Raw genomic sequence first — 18,493 nt, forward strand, 5'->3', positions numbered from 1 at the left:
TGTTGAACTTAAACTCGTTGAAGAAAGCTCTTAGGGCTTCTTTTGCATCTGTCCTCACAGTGCTGGGTGTAGCAGTGCCTTGTGTGGGGATAGTACAGTGCAGATGCCCCTGTGCTGGCTGATGGAGCGAGGACCCTGAGCTCCTTGCCAAGCCCAGGACATTGCCATTTCCCTCCAGCGATGTGCAGGAGCTGCTGTCCGCGCTGCTTTCTCTAGAAAGCCATTTGCAGCGCTGTGCCGCTGCTCTGCCTGGAGAAGCCGCCATCCATCACACACAGCCACACAGCTGTGCTAAAAGCTTCCTTTTTGTCTGCGGACAGCTATTGTCGGCTAGCTCTTCTCTCCCCTCTTCCCTGGGCTGCTGGATCTCTTCGTGCCCTGTGTAACACCGCCCGTCCCCGCTAGCACAGCAGAGAGGGAGCAGGCAGAGGGGACGCGAGCTGCCTGCACGCTCAGGCTGCTCGGCTGTCAGCTCTGCTTTACACTTAGGCTCTTACTGCCACCTCCGTAGCCTCTTCTGCTCTCTGCCTTTCGCTTGACATCTCTTGTGCCTAATTCTCTAATCAGCTGGATTATCATCTCTTGGCACGGTGTCCTCACCCACTCTTCAGCCTCTCACCGGCAAATTACCTCTCCCCTCTCATCATTTCTCTGACACGTTCCCTGTTCGCCTCTCTCAGTGCCTGAGGTTTCCCTTCCCCTCCCCTCCCTTGTCCTGTATCCCTCTGGAGGAGAGGAAATTTCCAGCAATGTTCTTCTCCGTCTCGTTCCCATCCCCACCTCTCTTTCAACCCCCTTGGCAGCCGTTCCCCCTGTTCTGGGCAGCGCGGCCTCTCTCCGGCCTGCCCTTTTCTGCTTCCTCCCAGCATCCGTACGTACTCACTGTAGCATGCATTATCTTTATCTCCGGCCTCTTGAGTTTCTTTCTGCTCAGTGAAAACACTGAAAATAATAGCTGCCCTTTCCCACGGTCTGCTCCGCTCTCCGTCCTCACCTCTGCCCCTCTGGCCTCCCGGCGGCAGCGGGGCAGGACTGGGCTCCTGCCATCCTCAGCCCCTGCTGCCCTCCCTTCTCCCTTGAAACGTCTCCAGCCAGCCCTTCTCCACGTTTCCTTCGGTGAAAGCCCCCAGTCTCCCCTCCCTCTGAGGCAGACTTGCTTCTTTTCCTTTCTTCTCTCTCAGACCCTTCCACTCCTCCATAATAACACAGTTTTTAGCATCCTGGTGGATGTTGCTCCTGGCTCTTCCCCATCCCTTCAGCTTCTAATTGCCTCTGGACTAGTCCTAATCAGAAGCTTTTTTCACACACCTCTTCCCCTTTATTATTACTGAAAACATTCACACAAGTATCTCTTTCAAGATTTTAATTTCTCCTCTGGCTTATGCTCCTTTTGGAAAAATTCTTGCCACATGCAGAGGAGAGGAGCGCGTGTGTGCATATGTACTTCAGGCAACAAATGCCGTAACAGCTACAAAAAATAATGAGCCACCTAATTTGCACAGAGTCTAAGGAGTATTTCCTAGTGGAATGACTCTGGGTAGCTGGCCCAAAGACCCTTTTAATAGAGCTAATTTCGTTTGTTAATGCTTGGAAAGTTCATACCAGACAAAATGAACTTTACTAGAAACACTCAGTGACAATAATACACATTATCTGAGAGATATTAGTTAAATACAGGGCTTAGGTGTGTATGTGGATGCACACATGTGCCTGTATAAACACACACATATGCACATGTACATACACGTCTGTTTTTATGACACTGTACTGGAGCTCAGTATGCAGTGATGAAAAAGCATCATATCATTCATAACGAAGTAGTGGTTATCCCAAATTTCATCAAGCAGCAAGTGTTTATTCAAAAAAGTGCTCTTCCTTTGGGTATATAACTGAGGTATGTCTTTCTGGGACTTACATTCTTCCAATTAATGGCATGAATCTATAGATACACCTACCCAGTCTTGACTTCTGATAGTTATAAACGAACTGACCCAGTTTCTACAAAACTTGAATTGTGCTAATGGCAAAATTTTCATTTAGTCTGACCGTGGAAAATTATCTCATTCTTTCATGAAGTTACATCACCCATGTGGTCAAGTTCATCTATAAATATTGGATTTGGTCCCGCCTAACAGTGTTTTCATTCTTCTGACAGCCCAAGAAACACAGTACATGGATGTAATTGGAGGATTTGTGGGGTGACTTTTTCATCATTTATTTATTACTACAGCCTGCAATATAGGTTAGGTACAATTAGGGTAAAGTTGAGAGGGGAGAAGCAAGAAAAAAATATGCTTGATGTTAGGTTGCAGGTTTTTCCCTTGTAGATATAGATGGGGAGACAAACTCACTGTCAGGCACACGAGTTTGCAATCCGGCTTATTCCCATGTCTAGCATGAAAATTGCTGTAGGGGGTTGCAAACACTGAGAAGTATTGATTGTTTCCTAGCTAGCTATTTGTATTATATATTTTACCTAATAATAAGTAATGCTTTTAGATTAGCTTCATTTGAAATACAAATCAATGGGCTTTATAGATTCCCCACTTTATACATAAACATGTCAGTCTCCAGTGGAGCGAAATAGTTTTATCCCAGATTGTTTATACCGTATAATTATTAATCTGTAGTTTAATCTCCTTGTCTTCATGCGTTTACGGATTGATCCTGCTTGTTGAGGAGCTCCCTCAAATCTCATTAAAGGTACTCGACACCTTGCCAAATAACTGCTGGAATGTGCCAGCTGAGTCCTGTTGCCTGTGCACCTCCCAGTGCATCGTACTCTGTGTGTGCACTGCAAGTAGCAGTGCCTGCCTTCTATCTTGCCACTGTTGTTAGAAGCTTCCCTCTACAGAGCCATGTTTTGAACCACAATAAATTTGCCAGACTTTGGGTGCACAGGGTTACGGCTTTCTCGCTCTGATGTTCTCTCAGACTGTCGCTGGAAAATCCCAACCAAAGTGTTTCGGGCAAGTGAATAGGGAAATAAAGCTGAAAAGTAGGTGTTGCTTTTGCCAATGTTTTAAATTTTTTGATCTCTCCTAAAGCTCTGGTGCCCCCATGCTGTAGAGCAAAGACATGAAATCGCAGCTGGAGGGTGGGTTTGGAGCCCCAGGTACAGCTGTGGCTGTATCCATGGATGGATGGATTCCCATGGAAATCCATCCAACCAGCCACGTTACAAACTGCTGAAAAGAAAGCCCAGTGCCACTGGTGGCTTCTGCCTATCGCTGCCTCTGAGGTTTCTGACAAACCAGGGGAACCTACAGAGCCATGCACTGCTCTCTCTACCCGTATTTAGTGGGATTTTTCAGCCTGCTTGGCTGTTGATGTAACAGGACAGTGATGGTCAGCCAGCTGCCATTTGGGAAGCAGAAATCTCATGGTTCCCATCCTTCTCCTGATCTGCGTCAGGGTCAGGTTACACAATGGCATGTTTAGTTTGTTTAAGGTAAGGAAATTATGCACAGGAGCTGTTAAAAGAATATTTAGATTGTCAAGTTAAGAGAGAAATGTTGAAACATAGCCCGCTCAGCCTTCACTTGGATCCTATGCACATGCAGATTTGACAGGCTTTAATTGCATGTCTCCAAGATCTATAGAGAATATATAGCTTCTCAGTTCACATCAGAAAAAGGCACACAGGCTTTTTCCTCTCAGAAAAAAACCCTGTTTGTATTTCAAATACTGTTATCTCTTACAGATTGTCCAGACTGTAGGTATGAGGTAGATTTCATCAGCCAGGCAAAGCTTCCGTAGGTCACAGCTGCTGGAAGCTTGGCCCTGAGCAAGGCTGCCCTGGTCCTGCACGTGGTGTGGCAGTGGTGGTTGCCACCACGGGGTCAAAGTCATCCCTGATTTGTTTTAGGTTACTCTCAGATATGAGGCAGTTAGGTGTCCCGGAGCATCTGTCCCCTTGTGAAAGGAGAGAGAAGATGGAAGGTAGGAGCAGGTTGCTGTCACCCTGTTGCTAAACGTGGAGAATGAATGGATTTTGTGGGTCTGCAGAGTATGTATGGGATGTCTGCTTTTGGGGACCTGTCTTTCTCTGCCCATAGTACATTCTACCTGAAGATAAATGAGCAAAGGTAAGCAGGCTGTAAACTAACTATAAAGTAACCGTATAAACCAGCCTTACAGTGCTTTTGGTATATATGTCTAAACCATGAGGGCTGTACAAGAATCAGTTTGACTTTTTATTAGCATTATGTGAGAGGCATCAGAGAGGGTGACATATGAGCAGAAATGCAAACGAATTTTAATGCTTATGTAAGAGCAGACTGGAAATTAAATATTTACAACTTGTTGCATGAGAGAGAACAGGGAAAATGAAGAGAGTAGGAAAGCAGCTTGTCAGACACTATTATTTGTTAACAGGCTTCAATAATTTGGATCACATGGCTTAAAATCCCTTAGACTGACCTTGCACAACCAGAGGACAGCACCTACCAGTAGATTATAAATGTATGTATGCACTGTACTCAGAACCAAAAAAAAAAGATGTTTTCCAAAGTTAGGAACTGTTGTGTTGGCATAACATTACATTTAAAGTAAAAAGTGTTGAACGCACTGGGAATTGTTGAAGAATTTTCTGCCAGCTGCTCAAAAACTATGATTTTATACTGTCATCAATAACAAAAAACGTTACTCTAATGAGAAGCCTTTCTGATTAAATGAAGAAATAGAAGAAGTGATGAAACGTTAATTAATCCAATATCAAAAAAAGAGAAAACAGAAAAGGCAGGAATGTTCCCTGGATTGTTTTTGTATTTGAAACAATGGAAGAGGATGTATTCATCCTGTACGGTGAGGTGGACAGAAGTTTGCTGTTTACAGCAAAGGAGGATCTGACACAGGCAGGAATGTCTGAAATTAAACATTTTGACATCAGCATGCCCTAGTAACTTTTATATCCAGGAATCTTAAAGGAGGTAGCTGAAAAGCTCTCCTACGTGGCTGTTAATCTGTAATAAATCTTAGGAAACAAAGGCAATTCCACAAAATCGGAGAGCTGCCAACTGTATTTCCGATATTTCAAAAAGATAAAAGGGATGTCCCAGGGAACCGTAGGCTGGATTAGCTTGACGTCGGCCCAGGGTAACAATGGCAGAACTGCTATTTCAGGATCTCTCTTGAGAGAATTTGGTTGCTAAAACTGCGGATACTGCCCTTAGGAGGCTAGAAGAGGTGGGCATTTCTGCCTTGTAGATTTGTGAACCAGAGAGGGAATGCCCTGAGATTAAAACTCCCATGATAGAGTGTGCTAATTCAAATAGAAATAATCAAGCCACTCTGCTTCTCTGGGATACAGGGTGGCTTGGTTTGGGGTTTTGTATGTTAATCTCTGATCTGATTTGATTTGATGGCTTTTGCAGCGTTCAGTATGTTGAGTTCATTGTAGTTCTGTGGGGACAGAGAAACCAAATAACCTTCAAAAAGTTGCATTGAAAAGCTCAGTAAATAATCTAAGTATTCTCAAATGAAAAAAAAAAAAAAAAAAAATCCAAGTTCTCCTTATAGCACTGTTTGCAGCTTTAGTCACCCAGTTTCTACAACGGCAGATAAGTTTTGTAAGCTCCTCATCATCTTTCAGAAGTAAAACTTGTCTTCACCTTCTGCTGTCTTCACAGTCGTCGACCAGACCACAGGTGCAGGTACTGCGTTAGCTGTTTATATGCTCAGAACCAGCACTCCAATGCATCAAATCTTTCCTTTCTGCACAGGCTTCTTCAGGCTGCAGTTACATGTAGTCAAAGTGCCCATTTCCATCTCACATCCTCTCCGCTTACCCCGCTTGCCTGTTAGGTGTTGGCAGCATAAGTGATTGTTTCCGTGTGCCTTTCTCTGTCGGATGATTTGTTGTCTGCAACAGGAAAGGCAGTTCAGTTCCAGAATAAGGGCTGGAGCATGGATAAATGGAATTTAAACAGGAACCTAGGCTTATGCCAGACTGTGAAGATGCTGGGAATACTTGCAACTCCTGCTTAAAACCTTCTGATGATAAAATGGCAATTCTCAGATTCTTGCAGGATCAAAAAAGTTCTAGGAATCCTTTGGTGTAGTCCTGCTATCCTCTTGGCTCTGAAAGTTTGTAAATGGTCATTTCACTGAACTTCTGATCATTTGATGGCTGTAAAGGACATCTGAAAGTTGTTATTTGCATATGCTGATAGGCCTTCCAGGGTTCAGAAGGATGCTGTAAATCTGAGGATCCTACTGCAGTAGTCAGTAGATTTTTTATTATTATGTTTAGATTAGTAAAAATCTATGATTTATGGATAAGGAAACTCTTCTCCTTCAGTGTATATGCCACCAAAGGGAACATAATTGCTGGTATCTGTTCGGTTATGGAAAATACTGCATGAGCAGATAGTGGCCCAGACCCCAAGGAGAACACACCACCTGTATTCTTCCCAGGAGCAGAAGCTGTGAAGTTATACCCAGAGAAATTCTGTCCCACGTTTAACCCAGTGACCTACTGCATGTGTTTCTGCTCCTCACACATTAATCACAACAGGCATGTTCCAAAGGACATGCTGGTTTGTGTCCCAAGGAAATATGAAGGGTATTCTAAACACCTGCTAAGTTGCAGCAAAGATGAAGAGCTTGCATTTTACGGGGAAAAAAACAAGATCAGATTTTTCCTATAGCAAGTATGTAATACAACAGGAGAAAATAGGCTTTTGTAATTTGTGCAACCATTGCAATTTGAGTAGTTGAAGATTTTAGCAGTGGGTTTGACCATAGTTTCCCATGCAGATGAAACCTCTTCAGCCAGTTCTGCAGATAGACTGGAAAAACAGTCATTAGTACACCTTCAGAAGTAAGGAAAAAAATTAACTGGGAAATGTAAGTCTGAGAGAGAAATTTTCTGTTCTCCTCTGGAGAAATTTCACAACAAACGCTCGCTTTAGGCACTCTTCAACTGTAAATATTGATAGCAACCAAAAGTTTCAAGTACAAAGCTTCAGCATTAAACTGTACTAGAGTTTTGAAAGGATGGGCTTCCTTGAGATTAAAACGTAAGGAAAATGGCTAGCTTTTGCCCAGATAACTTGTTGTCATATCCCATGAAGAGGCTGCAAAAAGGAGCAGAACAGCACTGTTTGTAATTTCTAGCTTCCAAACAATGGGAGTATTGGTTCAATATCAGCGTGACCTTCATTTTCATAGTTATATTAGCAAAAGAGACTTCAAAGGAGAAGCATTTGCTTTACTAGCTTAAAGTATTATATCATACAGGCAAGTGGCCCTGATACTTGACCAACCATTTATGCATCAGCAATTTGGAATATTGTGTGTGCTTCAGGTCTCCACAATCTAAAAAGGATGTTAAAGTACTTGAATGCATCCAGAGGAGGGCAACAAAGCAGGTAGAAGTGCTGGAAGGCATGTCCTATTAGGAGAGGCTGGGGACACCATGTTTGTCAAATTTGGCAAAAAGAAATTGAGGGATGACCTCGTTGCTCTCTACAAGGTACTGAGCAGGATAATGCTCTTAATGATACGTTTTCACTTAGGATCAGCTGTAAAGAAGTCTTATAGTTGGACTCAATGGTCTTCATAGGTCCCTTCCAACTGAAATTCTTCTGTTGTGTTTGTGTAGATGCAGCCCTAAGGGTCGTGGTTTTAGTGATGGGACTTGGTAGGTCAGGTTGAGGATTGGACTTGGTGATCTTGAAGGTCTTTTCCAACACAGGGGATTCTGTGATTCTGTTCTACTTCATCGTCTCAGTCAGCTTCATGGTAAAAATGCCACATACACGTGTGCACATATGGCCATGGGGGTACATGTAAATAATTTAAACAATTAAGAAAAGGAGTAAAAACACTGCTTAACACTCCTTAACAAAAACTCCAAAGTACTCATTTAAAGCAACGGAGGCAGGACATAAATCTGATGGGCTCTTGCCAGAATCTCTAGCCTCCCTTTGTGCGAGGAAACTTTCAGTCCCTTCAGCCTTTTCAGAGAGTTCACCAAGCTGGAGGGAAAGATAAAAATAAATAACTATTTCATTTTTCCCCTCATTTTTGCCTGATTCTTTAATCTGGCAAGCCAGATTAACCAAGAGTAACCCAAAAGGTTGTGTCCTTTCCCCAAGGTCTTGAAGCCTTTGACCACTTCAGAAAAACATAATATGGTATTTGTTTTTTGTAGTGGTTTCCTGGCACTGTTTCAGCGTTGGGCATTCCCCATTCTGCTTTGAATAAGCTATTTTGAGTAGCACACTTGGTTCCAGTCCCCTTCCACCATAGCCAGCTACTGTAAAGAGCCATGTGGAAGCTGTGAGAAGAGCCTGTATCAGGGAAGAGTTATTCTGTGTTTCTCACTTTCCACGTACATATATGTTCGTTGAGTGTCTTCTGAAAAAATGACAATAAAAGATGATTCTTCTGTTGTTCCTTCTGTTTTCTTACCCGCTATATATCTGGGAAGATATACACCATATACGACCCCATTTACTATGCTCCTCTTATGACAATATCATCATTTATATTTCAAGAACGCTGAAAATGTGTGTTAAACTAAGCCTGACCTATTGAGCCTAGGACAATTATTGGCATGATTTTATTATTTTTTCTGAGTTGTAAAAAGCTGCATATGGATACTTAGCTTAGTAAGCCTGTCTAGAACAGAACACACACACACACACATATATATATATATGCATGTACCATGTGTAAACATTATTTGAATGTTAGCTAAAGTCCCTAAAGACCACAAGCTATCATTACTTTATTCAGCTGGGTTACTCTCTCAAAAAACAATAACAACACAACTCTCTGAAGTCAAGAAACAGGTTTTATCTCTATGTGGAACATAAATCTATTTGGACTCTTCAAAGTAGCCTCCACTGGGAATCCCTGCTTCTTTATGGTACCAATCTCTGAACAACCCGAAGCACAATTTCCTTAGAGTAGGCACGAGGGGTTTAAATAAACATTAATCACAGAGTCTATGGGCATCCTGACACTTATTTAAAAAAAAAAAAAAAAAAAAAGCAAACAAGCAAAAAACAAGCAAAAAACAAGAAAGTTGTTTTGTGGCACAACTGAAGCCGTAGTACATTTCTGCTTGTGTGCAATCTTCCGATAGTGAAATCATTGTAAGTAACCAAAATGCTACATGCAGAAGTTATGCTCAGCACTTCTTTGTAGAAGTGTAGCATCAGCATTCCTCCTTTTTTCCTAGTCACTGTCCAGTTGTGCTGTAGGATCTAGGGGCAGCAAAACAAAGCCAGAAACTGACTTCCACATTGGGTCGTGCTTCCTATATCAGAGCCTCTGTGCCGTGGCGATGTATGGCCGTGCAAAGCAGCTGTTGCACAGCCTTGAGGAGGCATCCCTGCTCCTGTCCGTCTAAGTTCAAGAATGAATTCTCAATATTCTTGTCACAGCTTCGAAAACTCATGAAGCTTGCCATAAAGAGGCAAGAGCTCATGCCAGAGCTCTGCAGCCAGCCCAGGCACTGCCCTGGTGTAGCTCACAAAGTGGGGCTCAGTTTGTGGCCTTGAGCTATCCTCAGCTCCCCAGGCCATGAACACTTGATGTGACTCGTGTTGGAGCCACACAGCCTCCTCAGCAATGTGAGTTCTTGCCTTTGGGAGGCCAGAGTAACCAAATGCTTGCAGGGCCCTGAGGTGTGCCCAGCCAAACCTGCGTCCACAGAAGTCCCGAGGTGAAATCCCCTCTCGCGTTTCCCTTAGCTGCCTCCTTCCCACTCCTGGTCAAATGAAGATTTTGCTTTGAGGGGGTAGGCTCGGAAGCACCAGCCATCACCAGCAGCATCAGCTGCCCAGCCAAGAGTGCTTTATAATGCCTTTTCCTCTTGGCTGTATATCTTCCGCTTTAGAGCAGACGTTTCTTGAACAATGCGAAAATCTCATTTTGGAAGATGTTCGTGCTAATGGGCCTGGCACCCGCAGTATGCTTGGCAGTAGGCAAGCCCGTGTAGCCTTGCGGTCCGCTAGTCTATTTTCAATTATCTGGGGTGCCGAGAGAAGGAGGCATTAATATTGCTGAGGATGACATAGCAAATTACTACTGCTCCCTAACCTTTTTAAATTGCTAACACTGTTGTAATCTGTAATTACAGAAATCAGTGTGAGAATTGTGGCACAGTATAATTATCTTTCCTGATACTTTATTGCTGTATGAATTATTAATCAAAATCAGTCTTGTATAGTATTTGCAGCAACTAAGAAGAATAATGTATAATTAAATTTCATTATTTCTATTTTTGTGCTGGTGTTTTATGATGTTGTAATTGATAATTAATTGGTTAAAAATTCGCACAATTCTTGGGAGTTTCATATGACTATGACTGCTTGGTATTCAGCATTTATTAATTGAATAATGGGCTCACTGAAGAGACCTTTGTATATAGTCTTCTGTCATTACAGTGAGCTCTCAAAAATGGTGAATTAATCATTAGGCCTTTCAATAGTTTCTTTTTAAAGGAAAGCAGTGACAATATAATCATATCCTTTGTTGTTATATCTATAATTGAGAGATCGTAATAACCAATTATAAAGATGGTCATTTTAGGAGCTCTGAAGTGTCACTTATTGATAAATTTCTTTAAAACCAAGGTGTTGATTGCAAAAAATGAGTCTTTTCAGAGAAAAAAAATATTAGATGAGGAAGGAAGCCCTGGAAAATTATTTTCCTCCCACTTGCCACTTAAAAACAGTGCGTGTTTATCACTAAAAGCTGTCAAATCTGATGTGCTTTTGCTGCCGTTTGTCAGAAGTACGCGTTCCACTCAACTTTTTCATTATTTTGTCAGCATTTTCCCCATTTTTTTCCTAGTGCCTTTTGCTCAGTTATTGGAAAAGAGTAATTGAAAACCTCAGAACAAAAGGGTATTTTTTCACACTCTGTGCATCCTATTGAAAAGAAATACCTACAGACATTTACAAGCAAATCAGCTTTGCAGACTGTCCAGCCACCTCTGACCAAGAGCCTTAGATGTGGTCAAGCTGACTGCTGCTAGATAGCCCTAAGTGTCCTTTTTTTATTTTTTACTGTTATTGAAGTGCAACTAAAAATAGCCACAGTTCAGTATTGATCCTCTCTTAACATGATCAGGAGGAAGCTGCAAGTCACCTTGTATAACAGGATACAGCACGAGCTCCAGCCCGTGCTTCCAAGCAAAACCCGAGCTGGGCACATAACAAAATCTGTTGGTTTCTCATGTCCTAAACCCACCAGGAGCAGGAGGCCCTGGTGTCAGGGGCACCCACCACATGTAGCCTTTGGATGGGTGCTCTCTGCTACTTGGCCTCAACAGCTTGGTCCCGTGCCTGTCTGAGGGAGGAGAGCACGACAGCATGCCCATCACCGTCAGCTGGGGTTGGGGCCGGAGGGGGTGAGTGGTTTAGGAGACACGTATGGAGGTGCCAGCTTTGGGTTTACATCTGTGTTGCCATCCGACAAATAATTTCTGTCTGTGACAGTGCTTGGTAGGTCGGGAAGCAAGGATAATACAGGCACAGTCCTCTCTCCCCAGGCAGTGTTGTTGGCCAGTGCACTGCAATGTGAACTTTCATCCTATGTGAGCTTGAATACAGAATGTGGCCCCAGATATTTTTATTGGGTCTAACTAATCCTTTTTCGTATCCAGTGAGTTCGCTGCCCAGTAACATGCAGCAGTGGCCAATTGCACAAGAGGTTTATTGCAGTTGTAGTGGAATTTGGAAAAACACAACAAGCATCCTCCTAAAGAGTATGAGGTACAATTTCAGTTCATATCTGTTATCAGAGCTTTCCTTTTTGCAAATTCTGCATTTCCCTTGCTTCTTTTACTTGGGTGTCCTTTTGTATTTGCAACATCAGAAGCAATAAAGAGCAGTTCTGCCTTGACCTTTTATCTTTTTTTGTTTGTTTGTTTTATTTGTATAGTGTTTATCAAATGGATCATATGTTTTCATTTGAGGAGGGCTACTTCTTCTTTTCCCATAATATTTTCCATTGTCCTCCAGAGAATTTCTTTTCTCCCTCTTCCAACATCAGCAATGAGATGCAGACATCACAGTACATCACAACAGCAGTGACTAGAAAACGTGTCATTTTCTTATTAAAATGTTTCTTTCCTAACACTACCTTTTCATCTAGCTTTCTTGGGTAACCTTAAAGGTACCTCTAGGTGATGACAGTCTGTATGTCTCCAGTCTGCCTTTTCCCTGAGAAACTCCAAATTGGAATAGAGATTGCAGGTCAAATAGTGTTTGATTTATAGTGAGGGTGATCAAACTCTGCGACAGGTTGACCAGATAGGTTGTGGGGTGTCCCACCTTGTTGACTCACAACCCAACTGGACACAGTTCTGAGCATGATCCTAGTCTTGCTCTAGGTCACCCTGCTTTGAGCAGGGGCATTGGACTAGGCAATCTCCAGAGGCCCCTTCCAACCTCTACCATTCTATGAAAATACATTTTTCCCTCTAATTGCCACTTGTGTGTGAGTGCCCTGGATTTAGTGCATCACCTTCCTTGTGTCTATTTCTTTTTCATATTGTCTTTCTGAAGTTCCCGGTATTACTGGTATTACCTTTGACACTTGAACTAATTTTACGCACTTCAGTTTCCCTGTCATGATCTGTGGACTTCTAGGTCACTCATCAGTGTAGGATCATCAGATAGATAACTCATGTTGGAGAGGAGCTCAGGACGTTTCCAGCACAAGGTCTTGCTCAGTGAAGGCTATCTCTGAGACCATACCAAGCTATACCCAGTCTGGTCTTGAAGATCTCCAAGGATGGAGACGATGAGCTTTGGAGATCAGATGAGCTCAGGCATGTTGCAAGTGGCGTGGCCATAGGCAGATGTGAGCTGGTGCCAATGCTGTATCATTTCTGGAGATAGTGCACTGATAACCTGCTGAAAATTGCCTGTGTATCTGTTCTCTGTTTAATACAGTTTAACCTAAGTCATTTCCAGTCTGATGCAACTTCTCACCTTATGACAATTGAGCTTCTCCAGCAGCCTTTTGTAAAGGTTTTATCAAAGGATTTCTGAAAGTCAACACTAATTACACATACCAGTGTTCCTCACTGCTAATTTGACACACTTCAGGAATACTAATAGAGCAGATCAGAGACATGACTTCCCCGCGCAGAAGCCATGCTGCTTTGTCACGATGGTAATTTGCTTGGTTAAGTGTTCTGTACCTTTGCCATGATCTAGACGTACATTTTCATATCATTAGCCCAGTTCTGATGCAGAACTTTCTGGTCTGTCAAGATTTTCTCTCCCCTAACACTTCCCTTTAAAAACAGGCACAGCGTTGCCTGCCCTCTACGCTTGTGCAGCTGGAGCTGGTTTTCATGCTAGACAATGTATTTTTGGGAGCGGCTCAGGCAGCTCGTTCATACGTTCCTAGAGAGTTTGGGGCAAGTGCCAGCCAGAACAGACACCATGCTGCAAAACAGAGGGATTCGGATGTTCTACGAGCAACTTCTTTGCACTCCAGAGATCTCCTTTGCCCCCTCCTTGCTGCCCCTGCAGCAGGGCTGGGTGCCATCTCCCACCAGGCACTACGTAAGTGCAGTGTAGGCAAAGTTCCAGTTTTCTTCACTGAGGTTGCAACTCTTTTTTTTTTTTTTTTTTGTCTTTCTGGTGAGGTTTCAATGGTGCTTTCCTTGCCCACAATAGTTCTTGCTGTTTGCTGGAAACTTTTGTTTCAAAGAGGCTTTTTCTGGCAGCAGGGTGACCTATATGCAAACAAATGCGCAGCGTGTTCTTTTGAGCCGGAGAGAGGCTTGCTAAGTCATTCTCTCTTTAGAATGAAGGAATACCAAGTGTGTGACAATGATTTCCATGAAGAAGGCTCTGCAAACTCAGCACAATACTGAATTCAGCTAAAAATTACGCATTTTGAATTAACAGTGTATGAACGGGTTCCAGCCCTGCTTGCTGCAGGCTCCAGAGCCTGAGTCCTTCTTTTTTCTTCCAAGGAGAGGAAGAAAAAAAATAGGTGAACTCTGCTAATTTCCTTGCTACTACATGCCAAAACCCTAAGGTGACCTTCTCCCTTTGTGCTCTAAGCCTTTCTCTGTGAAAATAAGCAACAAACTTCCCAGGATGGGGGGCCTTCCTGCAAGCATAGCTGGGGACCCCGTGGAGCAGAGGCTGTGGTGTGCAGCCCCAGCATCGCAGCAGCACATCAGTCGGGTTTCCTAGCACAGGAGGCAGGCTCCCTCGCCGGTGGGGAAATACACCACGGTATTTTCAGCACTTCACAGGGCACGCAACTAATTTAAGAAAAAAAGAAAAAAAGAAAAAAAAAAAAGCACTTGATGAGAGCTGTAGTTAAAAAGTAGGAAATTACTAATTAGTAACCAAGTAATTCAGGGTTTGATTCACACAAATTGCACTGTTACCGTAAAAAAAGGATCGCGATTTCAGGCAAACAGTGTTTTTTATTAAAAAAAAAAAAAAAAGGCACTGAAAGTGTAATTGGTGTTCTGTTCATTACCTGCCAGGTTTCAAGTTTCATGTGCATTTCGTCACCATCTGAGACTTACAGGCAGAGGACGTGCCTGGAAAAAAAAAATTAAAGCTTTCCCCGTCGCATTGTCATTTGCAACTCTCAGGTTTTCCCACTAGATTGTTCTTGTAAACTCCTCTTGCATTTCATAGCACGCAAGAGTGACCACTTAGAACATCGTTATAACGCTATCGTTAGCATCAGAGCTCAGTTACACAGAACACTATGAGTGGGATGAGCCAAGTATCATTTTCTCTGTACCTTAACGTAGTACTAATAAAACGATTGCTGTCAATTCTTCTCGGTAGTGCCACTGTATGAGAAAAAAATAATAGTAAAAAAAGGATTTTCTTTTGGTTAAGAAATCCAACCTGTAGCATAGAAAAACAAAAAAATGTCTCCCTCCCCTACCTGTACACAGATAAATAAGTGTATTTGTGTCTTTCCTCTAGATATGAAGTCAGTGAAAGGATGATGGGTACCGAGTTGTTTGTTTGTTTTTCTGTTAGTGTAGGCATTTCGGCTGCATACTCAGAAACGTAGCGTGAGTCAGCGGTAAACGTTGCAAATACCAGCTACAGAGAAGCTGCAGGCTTCTAAGAATTCCAGTATTCGAGTTCTGTAATGTTGGCAAAAATACCTGTTTTGTAGAAAGCGCCATCAGGGCGGCTGACTTACAAATCCTGTAAACTTGGGAGGATGGCGTTTTCATTGAGAAATGTAGTATATATTTACAATCAGCACACGTGTCTTCTTAAGTCTGGTCTTGCCTAGATTATCGGTATCTTTTGAGCAACACCTTAGGAAAACGATGTCCTGGTTTGAGTGCATGGCAAGAGAAGCAGTTTGAAGTCATTTTGTGCCTACTTCTGTGCCTGTATATTGCGCTAGCAAAGGAAAATGCTGCAAACATCCACTTTAAAAAAGTGACATGGGAGGAATTTTTCTTCCACTTTCTCCAGGAGTCAGATATTTGCAGTGCAGCAGAATTATACCAAAACACCCTACTCTGTCACCTCGACACTGTGTTCCTCCCAGGAGGCAAATGTTTGCAATAAGGAGAATAAGTAATTCCTTAAAATACTTGAAGTTTGCATGTTTGCACTAATTTACCTTTGGCAGCAGCTAAACTAATAATCATAATAAATAATCATATAAACAAATAATCCCTTTTCCTTCGTAAGCCTTGAAATAAGTGTTCAGTTTGTTTTGGGGTACCGAGGGCGTTCGGATACAGTGCAGGGTTTTCGCTTTCTTAGTCAGAAGAACTGAAACAGGAAAACACTGCAAAGAGCATCCAGTCTGGTGCTCAGCAGAAAATTTTGCGTAAGAGAAAAATGACTTCAGCGTGTCCGAGTGCTAACGGGGCTCGCGTGGTGTCGGGCGGTGGGGAACCCGAACCCCTCAGCACCACCACAAGCCTGATCCCCGTGTTCAGAGGCGTTGAGAGCCCGACGTGAGTCAGAAATCGCAGAACGGCAGACAGGGAACTTCCTAATTCACACGCTGGTACCGCGTGTCGTGCGTCCTACCAGCGTCTGCTCTGTTGTCAGCACGGGGAGAGGTGTCAGCGGGCAGGAGCAGCCCCGGCGCCCACGTGCTGCCCGGCTGCCCTTAGCTGGAGCTCCGCAGAGGCCAGGGGATTTTCCTGTGCCTGTGGGTCTGGAATTCAGAAACTGCTCTTTTCTGTAAATGACATTAAACTACAAGTGAATGTGTGAAAACCTGGAAATGGATTTCTTCTAAAGCCACTAAATATCTCCCTCTCCCTTCAGGCTTAAAATCTGTCTGAGAAACGAGGTCACCACAGGCAGCAGCTTGTCCCCATCAGATACAGCCTCACCTTGCCTTTCACTTGAGCGGAGGTCTTTGGTGTAGCCATGCGGCACTCTCTGTCCGCCTGAGAGCAGGCTGGGGTTTTGCGGGTTTTTTCCCTCATTATAAAAATAACAGAAGCAAGGACAAAACCCCTTTTTTTCACTATTAGAAGACACAACAGTCATTCTCGCCATTTTTGCTAAAATCTTCTGAAATCCCCCATGCAATGTTGTTGCGTTGACTAAATCGAGCGCGGCTCCTCACTGCCTCGTTGTGTTTTCTCCGCTCCAGGGTGTGAACGGCATGTCTGTGGATGAGAAGACTGACTCCCCCATGTATGTGTATGAGTCAACGGTGCACTGTACCAATATTCTCCTCTGCTTAAATGACCAGCGCAAGCAGGATATTCTCTGCGACGTGACGCTCATCGTGGAGGGGAAGGAGTTCCGCGCCCACCGGGCTGTGCTGGCCGCCTGCAGCGAGTACTTCTTGCAGGCCTTGGTAGGGCAGACGGAAAATGACCTGGTTGTCAGCCTGCCAGATGAGGTACAGTACTGCCGCCGTCCCTCAGCCCGAACAGGGCACGCACCCGCTCTTCACCGCCCAGGGATGAGGCGGGCGGGTGCAGGTTTTGGGGTTGCGGCTGTCGTTTTGGGGTTGGGATGGGCTGAGGATGAACGTGTTCACACAACCTTCCTCGCTTGAGAGGGCAAACCTCACCCACATGCCTCACACTTCCAGCAGCAGAGCTTTAAAACACTTCATCTGAAAGAGCCCTGCCCAACCAGAGGGCGCTTAATTACTATCGGTTCATTCAGCGCGTTATCAGTACCCGACTATTCTTCTGCTCTTCCAGACAGGAAATTTGAAAGGGGTCACTTAGCCGCTGTTAGACAGCAGGTTATTGTTGAGAAATGATGTGAACTGTCACATTGTTTGGAGTCTCATCGCTCATCGTGGAACCGCCTCTCCGGCAGTTCGTATCCCTGTTCTCCTCTTCCCCCTTCCCTGTGTCCCGTTCAGCCTTGTTCCCTGTCTCCTCCAGTCACAAGCAGTTTGGGATTTAACTGCTTCGGGCCTTGTGTGTTCCACGAAGAGAGCACCAACACATTCTGCCACAGAGCAGGGTTTTTCTCATGCACCACAGCTTACACATCAGGAAGCCAAGGGACGTAGAAAATATGTACCTCACTGGAAAGTTCACTTTATTTTACCACAAAATCTCACTGGCTGGCTTCCACCCCCACTGTAATTTCCTCACAGCCCCACGGCTGCGATGTCACAGCTACCATAGGGCACGCCGGTGGCTTTGCTGTGACAAGCAGGGAGATGCTTTCCTGACAGCAAAGGGCTGCCATCCCCCACCGCCGTGGCACTGCCTGCCCCGTGACCCCCTGCTGCAGGTGGCACAGGGGGTGGCGATGTCCCCTGGGGATGGGAAGGCAATCACTCGGTGAGGAGGTATGGTGGGGTACAGCATGATGCAGAGGGTTTTCTGGCATCATTTGCTTAACACCCATGAAGAAGTATGGGACCTTTTAAAGTGATGACAGGTCCTGAAGTGTCACACACCGTTTTTCCCCCCTCTGGTTTAGCTCTCTGGAGACCTCAGTGGCATCGTGATGTCGTCACAACGCAAGGTGGAGAGCATTAGAAGAAGTAGGTCATCGGGCATGACTTCATGAGTCCTGACACTGAATATTACTCACGAAGAAATTTCAGGCCAGACGCTTTGCATAGGAGTTCAGATATATCACAGAGGACACGCTAGGATGCACACTATCATTCGGCGCTGTCCACTAATAATTTCCAGTGGAAGAATCGTGTCTCAGGCAGTGTTGCATAGCTTTCACACTGCAAAGCAAGGGTGGTACAGAGGCATGAAGGGACAGGAGAGCATCAGAGCTCTTCTACAAAGCCTTGGCGAGACCTCTTGGATACCATGTGTGATTTCTTAGACTGAGATGTTTAGAAGAAGGACATGGGCTTAAAGGAGGAGAAAAGACCATGGCAGGTTCACCCTGCCGGAGTGATGGCTGCAGGGAGCTACAGGTCCTTGCATTGCTCTGTACAAGCTGGCTTTTAGTAAAACTAGATTGGAAATTAGCAGATTTTTAATCACAGCAGCAGTGAGGTGCTGAACCACTAGCCAGCGGGAGGAGTAGGGCGATATGGAGGGATTGTG

General features: G+C 44.1%; 1 protein-coding gene across 3 annotated transcripts in view; it reads left to right on the forward strand.

Moving 5' to 3' along the window:
• BACH2 (BTB domain and CNC homolog 2) overlaps positions 1-18,493 on the forward strand; it is a 146,632-nt gene that overhangs the window by 81,960 nt on the left and 46,179 nt on the right. For 2 of the 3 annotated variants that reach the window (XM_072036186.1, XM_038175951.2), the window contains one exon: positions 16,600-16,854. In XM_072036186.1, coding sequence (XP_071892287.1) covers positions 16,612-16,854 — 243 coding nt within the window. In that variant the 5' untranslated portion in view covers positions 16,600-16,611. Of the gene's footprint in view, positions 1-3,886; positions 3,943-16,599; positions 16,855-18,493 lie in introns of those variants that run through there. The other variant, XM_038175960.2, reaches the window with a different exon arrangement.

This window comes from Anas platyrhynchos, chromosome 3 (assembly GCF_047663525.1).
Source record: "Anas platyrhynchos isolate ZD024472 breed Pekin duck chromosome 3, IASCAAS_PekinDuck_T2T, whole genome shotgun sequence".
Taxonomy (NCBI): domain Eukaryota; kingdom Metazoa; phylum Chordata; class Aves; order Anseriformes; family Anatidae; genus Anas; species Anas platyrhynchos.